An 18,653-nucleotide genomic window follows, 5' to 3' on the forward strand; every position below is an offset into this window, starting at 1 on the left:
GAGCACATCGGCATCTTCCTGTCTGTTTTTTGTGACAAGGTCTTTCAGTGATCCTGAAGCTCCGTCAGTTCAACTTGGTTGGCTGGCCAGCTAGTTTCTGGGCTGCCTTGTCTCCACAGCCTCCATCTCTGGCACATAGAGTCACACATGACTTTTACATGAGTGCTGGGGACTTGAACTCAGATCCTTGTCACTCCATAGCAAGTGCTCTTACCCGCTGAGTCATCTCCCAGCCCCTGCGTCTTCACCTTGTGTGACATAAATTCCTGTACCTGTGGGGGTTGTCCTGGCTCCATCTAGAGCCTTTGCCGGTAAAGCTCCCTCCACCCACTGCCAAAGCCTGACCTTTCACCTTCTTCCTAGTGCTTTAGGTATGTATTTCCCAAGCCTTGGTATGTATTTGCTGAATGACAAATACAGTCTCGTGGTCCTGGTCTCTGAGAAGATGGAGTCACGCTTGTCATGACTGTTGGTAGCTGTCTCTCCAGGGCAATTCCTGCTCTAGAGTCCCCACCTCTGCATGTGCCAGGTTCCCACCGTGTGGCTATTTTTCCCCCCTCACCTTTTTTTTTCTGAGCTGGCTCATTCCTCTCTCTGTGCACTTCCGCACACCTGGCACAGTTACCTCTGAGCCTTTGTGGGTCTCCTGGAGTGGAGTTTCACCCTAAATGGACACTTTGATGTCTGCTCCAGGTGTAGGTCCCATAGAGAGTTTTGGTTTGGCCTGTTTGTTCTGGATGTGTGATCTCTTAGGCCAGGAGAACCCTGTAGTCACGAACCCTATTTGGGGCCTAGAGTAGTTGGTGTTGAAGAACGCGTCCATCCCTTTGGCCCTGGGGTGTGTTTTCTCAGACTACTGAATTAAATTGACATTACCCCGAGAGACCTGTCCAGCCAGCTGGGTGGGAGGTTCTGGCAATCCTAGGCTCTGCCTTCAGCCTCTGGGGCCCAGAGAGGGGCTGAGCTCAAGACCCCAACAACACTGAGACCTGAGGCAGAACATCCACCCAGAGAGGATGTGGTATATTTGGGGGTGTTCATATACCACAAGTCCAGGTTGGTCTTGACATTTTGACGATGGGTGTGGATTCTTCTCACCCCAGAGGCCTGGGAGGCCAGCAGATGGAGCAAGGACTGGTGTCTCGGTACTCAGTAGGCCCTGCTGGTCATGCCTGATGCTAGGCACAGGTTAGCTCTGTTTTCTGCTGAGCCACAGGGGTAGGGCTTGAACAAGGTGTGTGAGGACAACAGTATTGGCTCTTAAGAGCTGGGCTTGGCTTGTGCTGACGCAAGATAATGGAATGACACTGACTTTCTGAGAGCTTTGTCCTGGGAGGGAGAGAGTGGCTGGGCTGTCCCTGGCACCACACAGATGCTCCTGCCTAGCATAGCGGTTCCCACATTTGACCAGGGAGGCAAAGGTTCAGTTAGGGAGTGGACAGTTCTGGAATACTGACCAGCGAGGCCAGCAGGAAGGATGAAGCCAGATGGGTGGCTCCTGGGTGTTGGTTCCTGTCTGTCCTTACAAGCATGTTGGCCTGGGCCTTCATTCTTGTGGCCAAGCGGGTCAAGGTCAGCCATGGTCCATCCTTTCTGGGAGCCCCTCCCAAAGGTCGGTGGCCCATGGCCCTGTCCCAGTAAGTGTGAAGGGTGACATAATCCTGTCCTCTTTGGCAGGGCCTGGGGTGGGGGAGAATTTGTTACTCAGTGGATAAGTCTGTCTGCAGATGGTGGTGGCTTGGGGCCCAGTTGTACCTACCATCAACTGGAGAAAACGCGGGGCTCCCTGCAGGTGTCTGGAGCAGGAGGGGGTGGATGGGACCTGTGTGTACAGTGGGACCCACAGAGACACTGTCAGTCTCCCAAAGGTAGCTGGCCACCCCCTCAGGAACACCCTTGGCTGGGAGATGACAGGCCACTTGCTCAGGACATTGTTAGCATCTGCCAAAGGGTCTCAGCTTGAGTGTCAGCATCTGGGACTCAGGCATCCTGAGCTTGTGCGCTGGCCGGTGGCCTGGCTGGCCCCTTTGTCCAGCTGTGCTATAAACACCTGCCTGGTACCCGCCCCCTTCCCTCATTCCCTTGCCCCAACCATGAAGAGCAAACACTTCCAGGGGTGTTTACTCATGACGTCATGTAACCACTGCCTCTGTCTAATTCCAGTGCAGTTTTATCACCATGAAGGGAAACTCCACTCATTAAATAATCTCCTCTTCCACTGCCCCTGCGGATTTGCCTCTTCTGAGGGCTTCCTGTAGTCATTCATGCCTTGGAGTACCTGTTCTGTAGCTCAGTATGGTATTTTCTTTTTTTCTTTCTTTTAAAGATTTATTTATTATTTATTATGTATACACTGTTCTGCCCACATTTCTGCCTGCCGGCCAGAAGAAAACAACAGATCTCATTACAGATGGTTGTGAGTCACTGTGGTTGTTGGGAATTGAACTCAGGACTTCTGGAAGAACAATCAGTGCTCTTGACCTCTGAGCCATCTTTCCAGCCCCTCAGTATGGTATTTTTCATTCGTAACTTTACCCCTCCTTGTGGGTAAGCGGTGTTCCCTCAGATACTCCTGCCACGCCCTTGTGTATTGCATCTGTGAACAGTTTAGCACTCTGCCTGTCGTCTGTCTCTGTGTGCGTGTCTGCGTCTGCATGTGCATGCACCCATTCCACAGCGCTCATGTCGAGGTCAGAGAGCCAGTTCTCTGCCTTGTGAGTTGCAGAGATGGCTCATGGGGGTTGGTGGCGGGTGCCTTCACCCCTGCTGGTGTGAGGATGCCCCCTGAGCAGGCTGCGGCCTTGGGTGGTTGAAGAGGGAAGGTGTCAGTGAACACACTCCTGACCCTAGCACAGAACTCACTGTCCATACCCATTTGAGGCGCCGGGGAGGTTCTTGGAGGGAGAAGTTCAGCAAAGGTCTTACTTGTTCATCTGGCCATCCAGAGGTGTTTCAGAAAAGGGTCAGTGCATAGCACTGCCCCCTCTGTGAAGTGGGGGTTCCGGGCTGCCTCGCACTCTTGCCGGGAACGTGTGGGGGTTTAAAACCGAAACCAGGTACAATAGAGTCTTACAGTGCAGCCTTCCTGCACCAGCTCAGTCTCCAGTGCTTGCAAGTCACGTGGATGCATTCACTGCTTCCTCAAAATTCAAAATAGAACAGCTCACATTCGAGTGTCTGTCCAAATCCGTCTCGCTGGGCATGGTTGGTGACTTATGCCTGAATCACACTATTCAGGAGCACGAGGCAGGGGAATCGGTGAATCTGAAGGCAGACTGTGTATAAGAGAGGACCCAAGGGGAAGAGGTGCGGGGAGAAGGGGAGAGCCAGCCTAAGCTCGCAACAGCGCCTGCATACCCGTGTTCACACCGTGCTATTCACACCAGCCAGCCAGAAACAATCACTCAAATGCCTATAGATAAAAGACTCCCTGTGCTGAGCCTAGAGACGGCTCAGCAGTTGAGAGCACACATGCTGCTCTTCCAGAGGACTGAGTCCAACATCACATCTGGCATCTCACAGCTGCCAGCAGGGATCTGATGTCCTCCTCTGGCCTTCTTTTGGCTCCTGTACTCAGGCACACATACCCATACACAGACACACATGCATACATATAATTAAAAATAAGTGTCTTAAAAATTAAAATCATATGAATTGAGGTTTTTTAAAAAAAAGACTAAATGTTCATTAAAGGAATATTGTCGGCCTTTAAAAGGCCATTCTATAGCATGGATGAACCTTAAGGACACTGCTCTGGATGAAACAGGCCAAAAGTCAGAGATCATCCACCCCTGCTTATCCAAGGATCTTAGACAGAATGAACATTGCCTGAGACTGATAGGAGACTGGTCAGGTCAGTGTGGAGTGTCCTTACAAGGTACGAAGCCCAACCCTCATGACCTGTGCTAAAATGCTAAATTTTACCGCAGGTTGTTCTAAAGGCGGAAGTGGTCAGGAGCTGCTGCGCCTTGGGCTGTGCAAGTTCAGGATGCGTCTGTTGACGTGGGTGATGATAGGACATTGGGTCTGGGAAGAGCTCCGGTCACTCACAGTCCTGAAGACCTAGGGCTGGGATCACAAAGGCAACCCTGCCTGGGTGGAGGGTCTACCTCCCAATCAGGCAGGCAGGTGGATAGGGAGGCTCCCCCAGTGGGAAGGGTCACAGGGGTTTGCCAGAAGAGCTTCCAGAGCCCCGGGGGAGGCTGGGGCTCTACTGTGTTCTTATTATTTCTCAAGCAGGGCCCCTGGCAGGCTGAGTGTTTGGTTTGGTTTGAGTTTCTGCTATGAACCTTGATGTATGTAGAAGGGCCACCTGGGGCTGAGGCAAGCCTTCCTTGACTGGGGGTGATTAGAGAGGGTTGGGGGACAGCCCTTCCTCCTCTCACCGCTCAGGAGAGAGGTGGGGGCAGGGGGAAGTGGGTCTCAGACAGATGGAAGCAATTTTCAGTCACGTGGAGAAGGCCTGAACCGCTGCCCGGCAAAGCAGGGCCCCTTGTCCTTCTCCAGGAAGCGGCCCCAAAGCCACAGGTTCTGGGGCCAGATGTTGCGCCGTCTTTGTTTATTTAAAGATGCTAGAAACCGAGAAGAGTGTTTCTGAGTGGGGAGCTGGCACTCTGGAAGCCTTGGGGAGAAAGGACTGTAGCCCTGACCTGCACTGGAGATGCTTCTGATGGGAGGCACTGGCCCCTAGGGCCTGCCTGTGTCATTGTTTGGGGACACACACATGTGGACTCTCTGGAAGCTCCTGGTGTGTTTACTTACAAAAGTCTCTTGTTTAGTGCCTCCAGCCCCCCAATGCCAGGAAATGAGGTGACTGAACCCTATGGAGGCAGAGAAACAGGAAGCGATTGATGCAGTAGAGCCACTGCCTTTGGGGTGGTCCTGTGCCTCCTTCCTAGAGCTGGCTTTACAAGCTTTCTCCTGTCCTTCCTGCCACTCAAGCTTGGGGAGGGCGCAGAGAGGAAGCGCAAGCCTGGCTTTGCTCCTGGTGGCCACGCCAATAGAATGGAGAGAAAAGCCATAAGTCCAGAGATGGCCAGGGCTGAGTTCGCTGAGGATGTAGGTGTCAAGTCAGCTTGAGTTTAGTGTTTCACCTGGAGGTGGAGGGACAATGTAACCAAGGCCTGCACAAATCTGTGTGGTACTTACTGGCCCGCCTTCCTGCTGCTTCCTGGGCCTGCTCACTTGAGAGTAGAGTTCTGCTGGGAGGTGGCAGGGGACGGGGAGTGCCTCCTGAGCTCATGTCCCCAGCAAGCACCTCTGGTTGCCCCTCACTTCTGAGGAAAGATGTGGCGTGGTTATGCATCGAGTTCCTCTTTCCAGGCAGTGCGCCCCAGGGTCAGAGTTGGGGAACCCTTCCCTGGAGGTGGGGCAGGGCACAACACAGTGGAAAAAAAAACAGACTTGGTTGGAGAAGGGAAGGGGACTTGGGAGCAGCTGGTGTCCCCTCTGTGTTGTCCATGTTTGGGGGACTGGACCAAGGGGTCTTAAGTTGAGAGTGCTGACATTTTCCGTGCAAGAGGCGACTTTAAGACTTTTTCAGGCCGGGCGGTGGTGGCGCACACCTTTAACCCCAGCACTCGGAAGGCAGAGGCAGGTGGATCTCTGTAAGTTTGAGGCCAGCCTGGTCTACAAGAGCTAGTTCCAGGACAGGAACCAAAAGCTACGGAGAAACCCTGTCTCAAAAAATCAAAAAAAAAAAAAAAAAGACTTTTTCAACAATGCAACATCCACACCTCGGAAGCCCCACAGCCCCCCGGGTGGTTGTTGTTCAGAGCGCCTCCTGGAGGATTCTCTCAGCATAGCAGTTCGGAGTACTATAAGCCTCTTGTTCAACCAGACCTGGGTGAACCGGCCTTGCACGTCCTTGCAGGGTGGGCACACCTAGGGTCTCCAGGGGCCACTGTCTGAATCGTCCCCCAGGCCTGAGCTCCGACCTGCTGACCTGCTGAAGGAAGCTGGGGTTTTCAGTTAATCCACAGACCTCCTAACGAAACTGACCTTTACCTGAGAGTGAGGGGCACTTGGTGTCCAGCCTGTCCTGCTTCAGGACCTTATCGGTCAGGTGCTTGGGAGTAGAGATTCTCCCCAGTGAGGGTGTGTCAGGTCTGGAAAAGGCAGATAAAGATCAGACCACCCCCCATGACCTGCTTGTGGTCACCTGCTGGACTGGGAAGGACTCTGGGTTGCACAGCTACTGCAGGTCATCTGAGCAGGCGTGAAGGGTGTGCAGAGAGCACCCCGGTTGGCAAAGCTAGCAGAGATAGCCCCGAGGGACAGGTTACTGAGGGGCGATGGCCTACTGGATGGAACCGTACAGGGGACTTCACTTCTGAGGTGTCCCACAGGACTTTCTTGTGCAAGCTCTGCAGCCTTGGTTCCCCCCTCCTGCCTGCATGTCCCATTCTAATGACTTTTTCCCTCCCCAGGCTCCGAGGTGGCTCCCAGCTGTGTTGGCGACATGGCTGACAGCCCTAGAGATGCCATGCTCAAGCAAGCGCCCGTGTCCCGGAACGAGAAGGCCCCCGTGGACTTCGGCTACGTGGGGATCGACTCTATTCTGGAGCAGATGCGCAGGAAGGCCATGAAACAGGGCTTCGAGTTCAACATCATGGTGGTCGGTGAGTGTCACAGGCCCTCTGCCCGCCACGAGCCCATCTTGCCATTCAAGGCCCTGCAGCTCTCAAACTGTGTTCCCAGCTGGGTGGGGGTAGCCCATGACTTTAATCCTAGCACTTGGGAGGCAGAGGCAGGCGGATTTCTGTGAGTTTGAGGCCAGCCTGGTCTACAAGAGCTAGTTCCAGGACAGGCTCCAAAGCTACAGAGAAACCCTGTCTCGAAAAACCAAACCAAACGAACAAACTGTGTACCCCACTATAAAGTGGGGAGATACCTTTCATCTAAAGACAACTGGGATGAAATACCAGATATGGGTGTTTGTGCTGGGAGAAGGAACCGTATCCACCAGCGACTCCTCAGAGCGCCTGCTACCTGTGTTAGCAATCTCACTAAGCAGTTGTAAGCCTTCTGTGACCAGTAACAATGGCGTCCACATCTGAGTTGTGTTGAGTGTTTGCCGGTTATTGCCCTAAGCCCTGGCCTCTGGGCCGGAGTGGGACTCAGCTCTCATGTCCAGGCCTGGCTAGAGGCTTCCTGGAGGTTTATCTAAGCTTCCACCCAGGAAGTGGGGTGTAGTAGCCATCTTCTTTCTCCTGTGGCCTTGGAGAGCTCGAAGTCACCAGCGGTAGGTCGATAACTAGTGTCACCTGAGTGGGTTGTGTCCAGCAAGCTCAGAAGTCCCTCGGACCCCATACATGAGAACTCACAGAGATCTTACCTGTCTTTGCCTCTCGAGTCCTGGGGTTAAAGACATGCACCACCACACCTGGCCTATGGTCTGGTTTTTCATTCTTAGAAGAGGGCTTTGCTCAGAACAGAGCAGATGCCAGGGTGGCATCTGGGTAAAAACCTCCCATAGGCTGACGTCCTAAACCGAGTAGAGTCTGGTGGTTCTCCCATGGCAGGGCGTCTGTCTGTCTGGGGAACTGTGTCTATGTGTGTCTCCTCTGCCCTGGTTCACAGACAACCTACACCTGTCTTTGGGGCTGTCAGCTTCTTCTGTCTTGGTGTCTCTTCCTGCTTTGGGTGGCTTCTCTAGGACCAGGACGGAGCTGGGCCAAGTTAAACCAGGGTCCAGAGCCCCACACTGTGGGTTTAAACTCAACCCTGGACTTCTACTGAGGAGGTGACGGCCCAGGTGGGGCTATCTGAGGATGTGGTGAGGCCAGGGGTCTCAGTGGAACGTAGCCATGAGCTATGCTCTTGGAGAGCCTGCCAACCGGCCTCTCCTTCTCTCCCCAGGGCAGAGTGGCCTTGGGAAGTCCACCTTAATCAACACCCTCTTCAAGTCCAAGATCAGCCGGAAGTCCGTGCAGCCCACTTCAGAGGAACGCATCCCCAAGACGATCGAAATCAAGTCCATTACCCACGGTCAGTTCCATGGAAGTGGGGGCTGAGACTGGGCGTATGAACCCACTTTTCCCAGAGTGTAGGGTCAAGGGTGTCCCACTAGAGATGTCACCATGCCCCCTCTGGGAACACTGAGACTCTGAGTAGGAACAGTCTGGGCCCCACCAGGCTGAGGCACCATCCAGACTTCTTTACTAGAGGTCGGTTTCTCCCTGGCATCACCTCGGCTGCCATCATAGCCCATCCTGGGACACCCAAGGCTGGTCAGGCAACCTGAGGGCTTGGGTGATTCCTCTGACGTAGGGTGCTGTGGTTTATGCAGATATTGAGGAGAAGGGGGTCCGGATGAAGCTGACGGTGATTGACACGCCAGGCTTCGGAGACCACATCAACAATGAAAACTGGTAGGTGACCTCAAAGAACCTTCCTTCAGGTGGAAAAGCTCCCGGGGCTTCAGGATCCCAGATACCACTTGAGCTCAGACACCCAGATAAGATCGCTCCAAACCCTAAAGCCACGCCTTTAGGGTCTAACATTCCAGATCAAAATGGGGTCACCTGGGAATCACACCCTCCCACCCCAGGACAAAGATCAGCATGGGGAGTTTGGGCAGAACAGTCTAAGATAAGGCTGGCTTCTCTTCGCAACAGCCAACGGTTCCTGTGTGAAGTCAGATGGGTGTCAAGCCAGCTGTGGGTGGGGTCTTCGGGGGCTTGGAGAGGACACGCCCCCACATGGGCACTGGCTCCGCTAACCCGGGTCTCCATGCAGCTGGCAGCCTATTATGAAGTTCATCAATGACCAGTATGAGAAATACCTGCAGGAGGAGGTCAACATCAACAGGAAGAAGCGCATCCCCGACACACGCGTCCACTGCTGCCTTTACTTCATCCCGGCCACTGGCCACTCGTACGTCCCATTCGGGGCCCTTGGTCTCGGTGGTGGGAGCCCCCGTGTCTAACACTGCTGCGGCTACATGTAGGATTCTGTCCGCCCAGCCCTTGGGCACAGCGAGGGGGATGGGGGGAAATGGGACACAACGCTGAGTTGGGGCTGTGTCGGCAGCCCTTATGTGGGTGTCTGTGTCCATAGAGGGTCTGTGACCTCTGCACTGGGTGGCTCCCTGCCCATTCTGCCTTCTCTTTGTCCAGAAAGCTGAGGACTGGGTAGGCCCCAGTCTAGAATCTGGTAGACAGCCTCTGCGGATGGAATGAGACTCTCGGGCTGTGTGTGTGTGTGTGTGTGTGTGTGTGTGCAACCCTAGTAGTCACATGACCATCCACGCCTAGGGATAGCTCTTACCTCCTGGGCCCCTGAGGAACATGGCTGTGTGAGACACAGAAAACAGTGAATGTCCTCTGTCTTCTATGCCACAACCTGTCCTTGCCAACAGTGCTCCTGGGGCATCTGAGGTGTGGGAGCACCAGGTGCCTTTCAGAGTCTCCCTACCCCAGGGCAGGCGAACTCTGGCTGGTCTCAGTGACCAGGGTTCTTGACTCCCTGTGAATTGCATCTGTCCCCAGTACATAGGTTCCTCTCCCTGCTGGACACCCTTGTCACTTGTCCTGACTCTTTGTAGGCCGGTCCCTGTGGAGGCAGCAGGAGCTGGCCATGGCTCGTTGAGGGCTCCCAAGTTTGGTGCCTCCTGGCCACAGCTGCTGGAGGCTGTATACTCTAGGCTGTCCCAGGCTCCTCCCAGGCTTAGACTTGGAGGGCATCTTTCATCTTGCACCCTGTCTAGATGGCATGGGGTTCACTGGGGCCTGGTTGGAAAAATGCAAATATGGGTGTCTGAGCTTGCCAATAGTGATCATCTCTTGTGGGGCCAACAAGAGCCCATTCATGGCAGGGGTGCCATAGGCCTCCTCACCTAGGGCTGGCTCATTTGGGGTTCTGCAGCTTCTCTAAGCACAACCTGGGGCAAGGCCAAGATGACAGCAGGAGACAGGACTGACGTGGCTTCAGTAGGGAGAGCCGAGGGTGCTTCCCCAGTGATGACCCTCTGGGCTGGGGTCCCAGCTGGGCACCTCGCCTAGTTTTCTTCCCCTGACGCTCAGTCCCCGGGGACAGCAGTGGCTTCTAGCCATCTTTGCTCAGACTTCTGCCTGCAGCTTCACTTCCCACAGGCTGTCTGGGCCTGACAATACCGCTATGGAGAAAACGCAGTTTCAACAGGAAAATGATGCCCACTCTGGGTTCTGCCAGCCGCCTCCCCGCAGCCTCCTCCCTGCTCCTGTATCAGACCCTGGCTCTCTGGAGCCAAGCTGAGCTGGGGAACAGTCAGCCTGTCCCAGGGCCCATAGCTTCTGGACACCGTCTCCCCTTCTCCCTGACACTGGGAGCCCTAAGGCATGACTGTGAGCCAAGTCACTCTCTGGGCAGAGTCCAGGGCCAGTTGGGCTCTGACAGTGGCGGATGAGGGGACTTAGAGCCAGCTTGGCTCCAGCTTTCCAACCTCAACCCAATAGGGGAATTGTTCACCCTGCACCCTTCCAGATCCCAACCGTGCCCCTCTACCTATGTGGCCGTGATGCCCGAGACAGGGGACCCCAAAGCTGCGTCTCATTTTACTGTTCTGTCTCAGGCTTAGGCCCCTGGACATTGAATTCATGAAGCGCCTGAGCAAGGTGGTCAACATCGTCCCAGTCATCGCCAAGGCTGACACACTGACCCTGGAGGAGAGGGTCTACTTCAAACAACGGGTAGGATGCACAGCCTCTACTCAGCCCCCTCTCCCTCGAGGACTGCCTGGACACGTGATAGAGCCAACAGGGGACTATCCAGCTCAGGGGATATGTGATAGAGTCACCCTTCAGCCCTTTACAGTGTGTGTTCAGCCTTGGGGGACCCCCCAGCCTGGGTGGCTGCCTGGCACCCCCATTTCCAGCAGCCTCAGGTTTTGGAGTAGACAAAGGAGAGGCAAATGTCGGGGGGCTGTTGGACCCAGCACACTTGGGTTTCATCAGGTGGGAAGGAAAACCAAAAGGGCAAGTTTACCTCAGTGGCTCCCTCCCTCTCTGCCATGGTCGAGGCCACCGCTGGCTGGGTGACAGGGGTGTCCCTGTGGGCATCTGCAGTGTGACGAGTCCTGGGCCATACTTCAGAACCTCCTGGCAGCTCCAGCCTTAAATCCAATTCCAGAGGCTCCCAGGGCCTCCATTCCAGGTCATGTGTCAAGGATTTTCCCAGCTTGCATAGGGGAGGGTAGTCAGACAGGGATGCGTCTGCTGGAGACTAGAAGGCTCTCCAATGTATGAGAGCCTGGATCTGCCTGGGCAAATGAGACAGCTGTGCCCTGGGATGTCCTCTGTCGACGGCCACCCACCTGGGTTGTCATGAGTGTGGGAAGCACCTCAGCAGGCAGGTACCCCCTGAGCTGCAGGAGGGGACCATGCTGGTCCTTAGAGGGTTCTAGGAAAGAGGACTCAGCAACCCTGAGGCTTGTTTGTTTGTTTTTCCGGGGTTGGGGGGAAGAGTGACGAGCTACACAGGAAACATGGGGAGAGATTCTCAGGACAGAGATTGCAGGGCCCCTTGGCCAGGCAAGTCCCTTCTTGATACAGAGGCACCAGGACTGGAGAGTCTGGGCGAGATGCAGCTCGGTTGGCAGAGAGCTTGCCTAGCAGAAAGAAGGCTCATGGCCCGAGCTTCAGCACCACATAAAACTGGGCATGGTGGCACAAACCTGTAACACCCACACTTGGCAGGTAGAGGTAGGAGGCTCAGGAGTTCAAGATCATCCCTGATCTTACAGCCAGTTCGAGGACAGCCTGAGCTGGAGACTTTGTCTCCCAAAGGGGTGAGTGTGGGACTGGAGAGATGGCTCGGGGGTTAAGAGCATTTGCTGCTCTTGTAGAGGACCTGGGTTCTCTCTATTCCTAGCACTCACATGGCAGCTCACAACCAGTTCCAGGGGATTCAGCGTGCCCTCTTCTGGCCTCTATGGACAGTAGGCATGCATGTGGTGTGTGTGCATACACGTAGGCAAAACACTAAAATAAAAATAAAACGAATCTTTTTAGGAAATTAGACGTTTTCAGGGCAGGGCCACTCCGAGCTAGCCTCTGTAAGGTTCATGACTCAGGCGCCTGGTGGCTGATAGACTGATTCAGGGACCACACCCCTGTGCTCCCCAGATTACGGCAGACCTACTCTCCAATGGCATTGATGTGTACCCCCAGAAGGAGTTTGACGAGGATTCAGAGGACCGACTGGTGAATGAGAAGTTCCGGGTGAGCGGGTCAATGGGATGTTAGGGGTGGGGGCAGCGGTGGGATGGCTTTAAACCATGGGGGCGTAGCCTCTGAGCTGGAAAAGGATGAGGGTCCATACGTCCACCGCTGGTCCTCTCCAGCCAAGGCCTGCAGTTCTCCAGGTTCAGATCCAGGGGGGGGGGTGTCACGTGACTAACACACTCTTCTACCTCTTCTCCAGGAGATGATCCCATTTGCCGTGGTGGGCAGTGACCACGAGTATCAAGTCAATGGCAAGAGGATCCTGGGAAGGAAGACCAAGTGGGGGACCATTGAAGGTACTGGCTGCTGTGCTGCCCGTGTGCTGACCTGTAGTTTAGCTTGGGCCCTCATCCACTGCACCGTGGGTCTCTCCTTCTTCTTGTCACTGGCTGCTGCGCTGCCGGTGTGCTCACCTGTAGTTAATCTTGGGCCTTCATCCACTGCACCGTGGGTCTCTCCTTCTTCTTGTCACTGGCTGCTGCGCTGCCGGTGTGCTCACCTGTAGTTAATCTTGGGCCCTCATTCACTGCACCAAGCACAATGGCTGTGAGGTGCACCTGAGTTCCTTGAACGTAACTACTTTGTCATAGACTTAGTCACTCTGTCCCAAGTACTGAGGGCTAGGACTGTGGTCTTCTCTGGGGTCCAGGTCAGCACCTCGGTGGGACGGTCCCATGGTCTTTCTTTGCCTTTCTTTCGGCTCTTCCATCCTCGTTAGAAAGGACAGAGCTGCCTGGAAGATGAAAACCCAGTTTGTTCCTTGTGACCGGTGTGGTCAAAAGGCCCACAAAGGAGGGAAAGTTGAGGCTTTGTGAGCTGGGGTGAGCCTCGGTCTGCACACTTTATCAATGAGGGATACGTCCTATGGCCTAGTTGACGGCCTAGATGACATAAAAATGTTTCAGATGGTTAGGGCTCTTCTTTTGGTTGGTTTTGGGCTCACTCTGTAGTTCTCAGAGTTCTGCCTTGCTGGGACGTCCACACCGCACCAGGCCGGCCGGAGCTCTTTGGGGAGTTAGTTTCTCTAAGAATCCTGTTATAGTGTTTCCTGGCTCTGGGCATGGAGGCACCCAGCTCAGGACTGCCCCCCACCCTTTAGTGGATTATCATTTAACCCTTTCAGCTCTCTGGGTCCCTTTCTTCACTCTCTGTGCAGAGAGGAATTAAAATTAGCCTTCCTAACGCTGCGACTCTTCAACACAGTTCCTCATGTTGTGGTGACCCCGACCATACAATTATCTTCATAACTAACTTTGTTACTGTTATGAATCATAATGTAAATATCTGTGTCTCCTGGTGGTCTTGGGTGACCCCTGTGAAAGGGTCATTGGACCACCAAAGGTTTGTGAGCCCACAGGTTGAGAACCACTGAATTAGAGGGACAAGCTCCATGGGCTGAGGGCTTGGCTAGCACTGAGTTCCATCTCTGCACCACATGAGCCAGGTTTGCTGGTCCGCACCTGGGATCTTAGCATTTGAGAAGCGGAGGCAGGAGGATCAGGGATTCGATATCATCTGTCCTACAGCGAGGGCAAGGGAGGGCAAGGGAGAAAAAGTGCAGCCTTGCGCTGGAGCCCCTAGAGTTAGGAGTTGTTACCTGGTCTTACTGAGGTGAAGCATTGAAGAGAACCCATCTGCCCTTCCCGCCCACCGCCCTCGCCCCGTTCCTTTGCATACTGTGCCCTCCATGTGAGTCTGCCAGGTAGGGTGCCATGGGGATATTTTCCGAATATGCCCTGGGTATTTTATGTGCTTATGGCTTTCTGTAGCACCCCCCCCCCCATGCACACACAGACTATGCCACAGAGGTGACCCTAGGGCTACGTTATTCCTCAGCTCCCTTTCCCTCAGTCCCCCCTTCCTGTCTCTGCTCGTCCTCCCCGCATCTTTCCAAAAATAATGCAAGGCATGGTTGGCATGAGGAAAGTATAGGGTAAGATCCCCTGGGGATCTGAGAATGGTATTGGCTACTGGCACATCTCTTCTGTCCCCTGGTGGTCAGCGTGGGTACTGCAGACACCCAATAAGAAATCGTCAGGAAGTTAGCCAGGTTAGATGACTGCCCACAGCTGAGGGTCCACGTGGCCTGTGTGAACCTGTAAAGCTGCTCCCCCCGGTGGTGGCTCCCACATGCAGCAGCCTTCCTGTGAGGACCTCTGGGGACTTATCAGAACATGGTGGGAGTTCCTGTCAGGAACACACACACCCTGTGAGTTAATCACTGAACAGGCCGTATCCAACTGTGCCCACTCCTTACCCCCTCCTTGGTGTACACCATCCAAAGTGCCTGTTACATCCTTGGAAGCTGGCCAGACTGCTGCCTGAGGACGGAAAGTTGCTTTGTTCCTTGAGCATAACGTACTCGACAGCCTCACAAAGTCAAATTACACCGCCGTTGGCGCATTTGGTCCTTTTGTGCCCCCCAAGGCATGAACCAGGCCATTCTCCCACTTAAATTTCTTTTTACGTCTATTTACTAATGTGCTTGTTTTACTGGGGGACACTGTATCATGTACATTGTCTTGTACACGCCAGAACACACATGTGGAGGTCAGAAGACAATTGGCAAGAGTTGGTTCTCTCCTTCCACCCTGTGGTTCTGGGAGTCAGGCTCAGGTGTTGGGCTTGGCAGCAAATGCCCGTATCCGCTGAGCCATTAACTCATTTTATTGGGAAACTGGGTCAGAGAAGCCAAGATTCACCCAGGCCTGGAGTGTAAGGAATGATGGGTTTACTTTGGCTCACAGTTCCGGGGTGCAGCCTGTCAGGATTGGGGAGTCATGGTAACTTGACAAGAGGCATTTGGTCACCTGGTACCCACAGTCAGGAAGCAGCCATGAATGAGTGTAGGAACTTTGCTCAGTTTCTCCTTTTATTCAGCCAGAAAACCCCAGCCTGTGGGATGCTGCTGCCCACATTGAGGGCAGGTCATCCCTCAGCTGAACCTCTCATGGATGCACCCTCATAGACACGCTAGAGGTGTGTCTCCCAGGCGACTCCAGAACTAGCTGGGTAACTGTCAGTCACAGGCCCCTTTTCTTCCCCTGCCCACTCTTGGGTGGGACTTTCTGGAGGCTGTTGCCATTACTGGATAGGAGAGGAGAAACTTCCTCCTCAAAAGACATTGAGCATCTTTCTCTTTCCCTCAGTTGAGAATACCACTCACTGTGAATTCGCCTACCTGCGGGATCTCCTCATTAGGTAAGTCAGCCATCAGCTCTGAGGGCCCCTTGCCAGGACCAGATCTGGGGTTTGGTGGTGGTAGACGGGTGGGCAGAGGCCCCACCCTGCTGGCAGCTGCATATTGTCAGCCCTGCCCTCAGGGACCCATTGCCTAAAGCAGAAAACAAAGCAAAACCCTCTTGGGAATGAATGAAGAAAAGGGGTTCTTCCTGGCCTTATGAGGTCACCAGGATAGAGGGGGCTGAATTCTGGCGCCCTGTGGTCTAAGCCTGCTGGGTTCAGCTATAGGTACTAAGGGCACAGCCTGGGCTATATATGTCTTAAAACCTACAAAAGAAAAATATCATAATGAAAGCTATTATTTTGTATAATTAAAATATATCAATAGGGAAAAATAAGATGCAGAACAAGGGACCTGGGGTGGGGGTTCCAAGAACAAGCCTTATCACCTTTGGGACTCCTTGCCAACTTCCCTTTCCAAAGTAAAGGGGAGTGGTAGAGCTTGCCTGGCAGGCACACTCCGGGATGGCAGGGTGACAGCTTTAGGGACTGTGGTCACCTGCTGCCTCCTGCTGGCCACAGCCTGAATTTCTGTCTTGGACCACAAATACCGGAGTCCTGCCCACTGGTGGGGACCTTGGGACCTTTCAAGTTTGTGCTCAGCTTCTCCCTGACTAGCCACAGCATGGGCACAGAGAGGAGGAGGCTTAGGTTAGGTTAGAATGACAGGCCCCAGAGGGTCTGGAGTCACCGGAGAGCAGGCTCTGCCTGGTCCTGCAGTGCGTACTCCGCCAGCCTGCACCCTCGAAGGACTGGGAGAGGGGGGGAGGAGAGGTGGTTGTGACCCCAGGCAGGCTAAGTGCTCACCCCCATGCTGGCCGCGTTCCCTGCAGGACACACATGCAGAACATTAAGGACATCACCAGCAGCATCCACTTCGAAGCCTACCGTGTGAAACGCCTCAACGAGGGCAACAGCGCCATGGCCAACGGGGTCGAGGAGAAGGAGCCGGAAGCCCAGGAGATGTAGACGCCATCCCGCCCCTGGACCCCACCCCCAAATCTTCTCATCCTCCCTGGCCCACCCACCTACCCTGTCTTATTTTATATAATTGTCTCCTTTTGTCACCCGCCTCCTTCTCTTTCCATGCGCTACCCAGTAACAAGAGAGGGCCTATCTCCCAAGTGTGCTCTTATTGGCTGCAGCAGGAGGGTGGGCGGGACTACGGCCTGAGCTTGCCTCTGTGCCCCATCCCCTCGGCGCTGGGAAGGCTAGAACCAGCTCAGCTCCTGAGGGCTTAGAAGATCTGTGTGTCCATCCCCACTCTGAGTTTTGAGCTGACGTCCGTGGGGAACGGGTCCTAGGGGTTGCGGAGGAGCCCATTAAGCCACAAGTTCCCACGGCCACAGCCTCAGAAGCAGGCTGCACCAGGGGAGGATGAGTAGCCAGGTCGTCCTGGAGCAGCCCCTCCCTCAGCTGGCTGCTCCCCACGGAAACTAGAGACATCCACAACCAAAGTTGCCAATCTCTTAGACATAGTGACAACCGTGGCCCTTCTCCCTCAAGCTTGTCCCAGAGCAGAAAGTGCCTTGATCCACAAGAGCCAGTCACCTCTTCCCAGTTGTCCCTTTGAGTGAAAAGCAAGGACATGCAGGAGAGAGGGACTTCTTTTCTCCCTCCCCTTGATCTCCCCACCCCCGCCCCGCCCCACCCCGTGCTGTAGACTCTGCTGAGACACCGGGCTCTAATTATCAAACCGAAACCTGAACGATGCGCCCCGTACCCACTCCCAATCTTAGAAAAGTCAACACAGACCCAAGGAGCTGAGGGAGGGAGCCTCGGAAGAGGGCCAGGTAAGGTCTGTTTGGCCCTGGGTTTGGCTGCAGATGCTCTGGTTACATTGTTACCCAGTTGCCTCGCCTCCCCCCCCCCTCCCCACACACACATACTGCCCAGGCTCAAACCTTGATTCAGTGACCGCTGGGTGGGAACCAGGAAAATCTGACCATTTTGCTGTCCATATGTGCCTAACCCTGTGTCCCCGAACCCATTGGAATACCCCCGCGGACTTCAGAGCACAGGGCAAGACTTCATGCAAAGCCAGGCTCCCTCATCTTCTCTCCGAGGGAACCATTAGGGACCAGCCACGCACAGCTGACCAAAGCCCTGCCCTTTCTGCTTGCCCGCCATCCTTGTCCTGTCCCTGGGAGGAGTTTGGTGGGTGTAGACAGGTTGGACCCGCTTGGGGAAGGCACCTCCATAGACCCCGGGCTAGCTTCTTGCGGCCTAGAAGTGCGGTGGGAGGGGTGGGGTGCAGACAGATGAGGGGTGCTCTTTGTTCCCTGTATTGAGCGTCTACTCCCCCACCCAAACGTGGAAGGCCCCCTCATCGAACCCTGCAGCTGAACAGTTCGCATGCCAGCTTGCCAAGTTCTTTTGCCAAAATCAGGACTTTGAAGGAAATCTCCAGCATGCTGGACCCAGGGCACCTTGTCCTTCCCCAGCTCCAGTGTCCCTGGGGACTTAGCAGCAGCCCAGTGCCACCAGGGTGACATCGTGCCTCTGTAACCAGCCACTGAAAACTGTTCGTCTCACCAGGCTGCTCCATGTGGCCTTTCGCTGGGGGCCTCCAGGGAGGGGGGGGTGGTCTCTTTTTGTATAAATAACAAAGTGTTGAAATAAATGTTTCAAATACAAACTGGCTCATTCGGGAGTAGCAATGGGTTCTCTTGCCTCAGGCTTGTCCCGTCCATTAACAAGTGGATGGATGCTCCTTCCGGAAGAGATGGGCTATGTGGGACCCCGAATTCAAACCTGCAGAATCAGTGGTTCAGTGGTGACAAGAGCTCTCCCAGAAGACTCAGTTAACACCCATTCAGGTGGTTTCACAACCGCCTATAACCCAGCCCCAGAGGGATCTGGCGCCCTCTCCTGGCCTCTGATGGTACCCGTACACATGTGGCAGACACACAGACCCCATATACACATGAACACAAATCTAAATGTTATGTCAGGCCCCATGAACAATAATGTTATTTGAAGAGCACTAAACCATTTGTGGTTCTAGTTGGGGGCCTGGTTGAGACAACTGGGATGGCAAGAGGGGAGGAACCATGGTCCCAGCCCCCCCCCCCCCGTGTGTGTGTGTGTGTGTGTGTGTGTGTGTGTGTGTGTGTGTGCATGTGTGCACCTCCTGGGACAAATGACCACAAATGAGGCCACCTAGAACAAAGAAGTCTACATTCCTGTAGTTCTGGAAGCCCCTGA

The 18,653-nt window shown here is 54.4% G+C and overlaps 1 protein-coding gene across 5 annotated transcripts in view; it reads left to right on the forward strand.

Moving 5' to 3' along the window:
- The window catches only part of Sept9 (septin 9), a 130,520-nt gene extending 112,440 nt beyond the window's left edge, over positions 1-18,080 (forward strand). For all 5 annotated transcript variants that reach the window (XM_005350795.3, XM_005350794.3, XM_026780262.1 and 2 more), the window contains 9 exons: positions 6,429-6,620; positions 7,861-7,989; positions 8,291-8,372; positions 8,740-8,877; positions 10,553-10,670; positions 12,105-12,200; positions 12,403-12,499; positions 15,353-15,404; positions 16,280-18,080. In XM_005350795.3, the coding sequence (XP_005350852.1) occupies positions 6,429-6,620; positions 7,861-7,989; positions 8,291-8,372; positions 8,740-8,877; positions 10,553-10,670; positions 12,105-12,200; positions 12,403-12,499; positions 15,353-15,404; positions 16,280-16,415 (1,040 nt within the window). In that variant the 3' untranslated portion in view covers positions 16,416-18,080. The remainder of the gene's footprint in view (positions 1-6,428; positions 6,621-7,860; positions 7,990-8,290; positions 8,373-8,739; positions 8,878-10,552; positions 10,671-12,104; positions 12,201-12,402; positions 12,500-15,352; positions 15,405-16,279) is intronic.
- The last annotated feature ends 573 nt before the right edge of the window (positions 18,081-18,653 follow it).

Source organism: Microtus ochrogaster, chromosome 7, assembly GCF_000317375.1.
Source record: "Microtus ochrogaster isolate Prairie Vole_2 chromosome 7, MicOch1.0, whole genome shotgun sequence".
NCBI lineage: Eukaryota > Metazoa > Chordata > Mammalia > Rodentia > Cricetidae > Microtus > Microtus ochrogaster.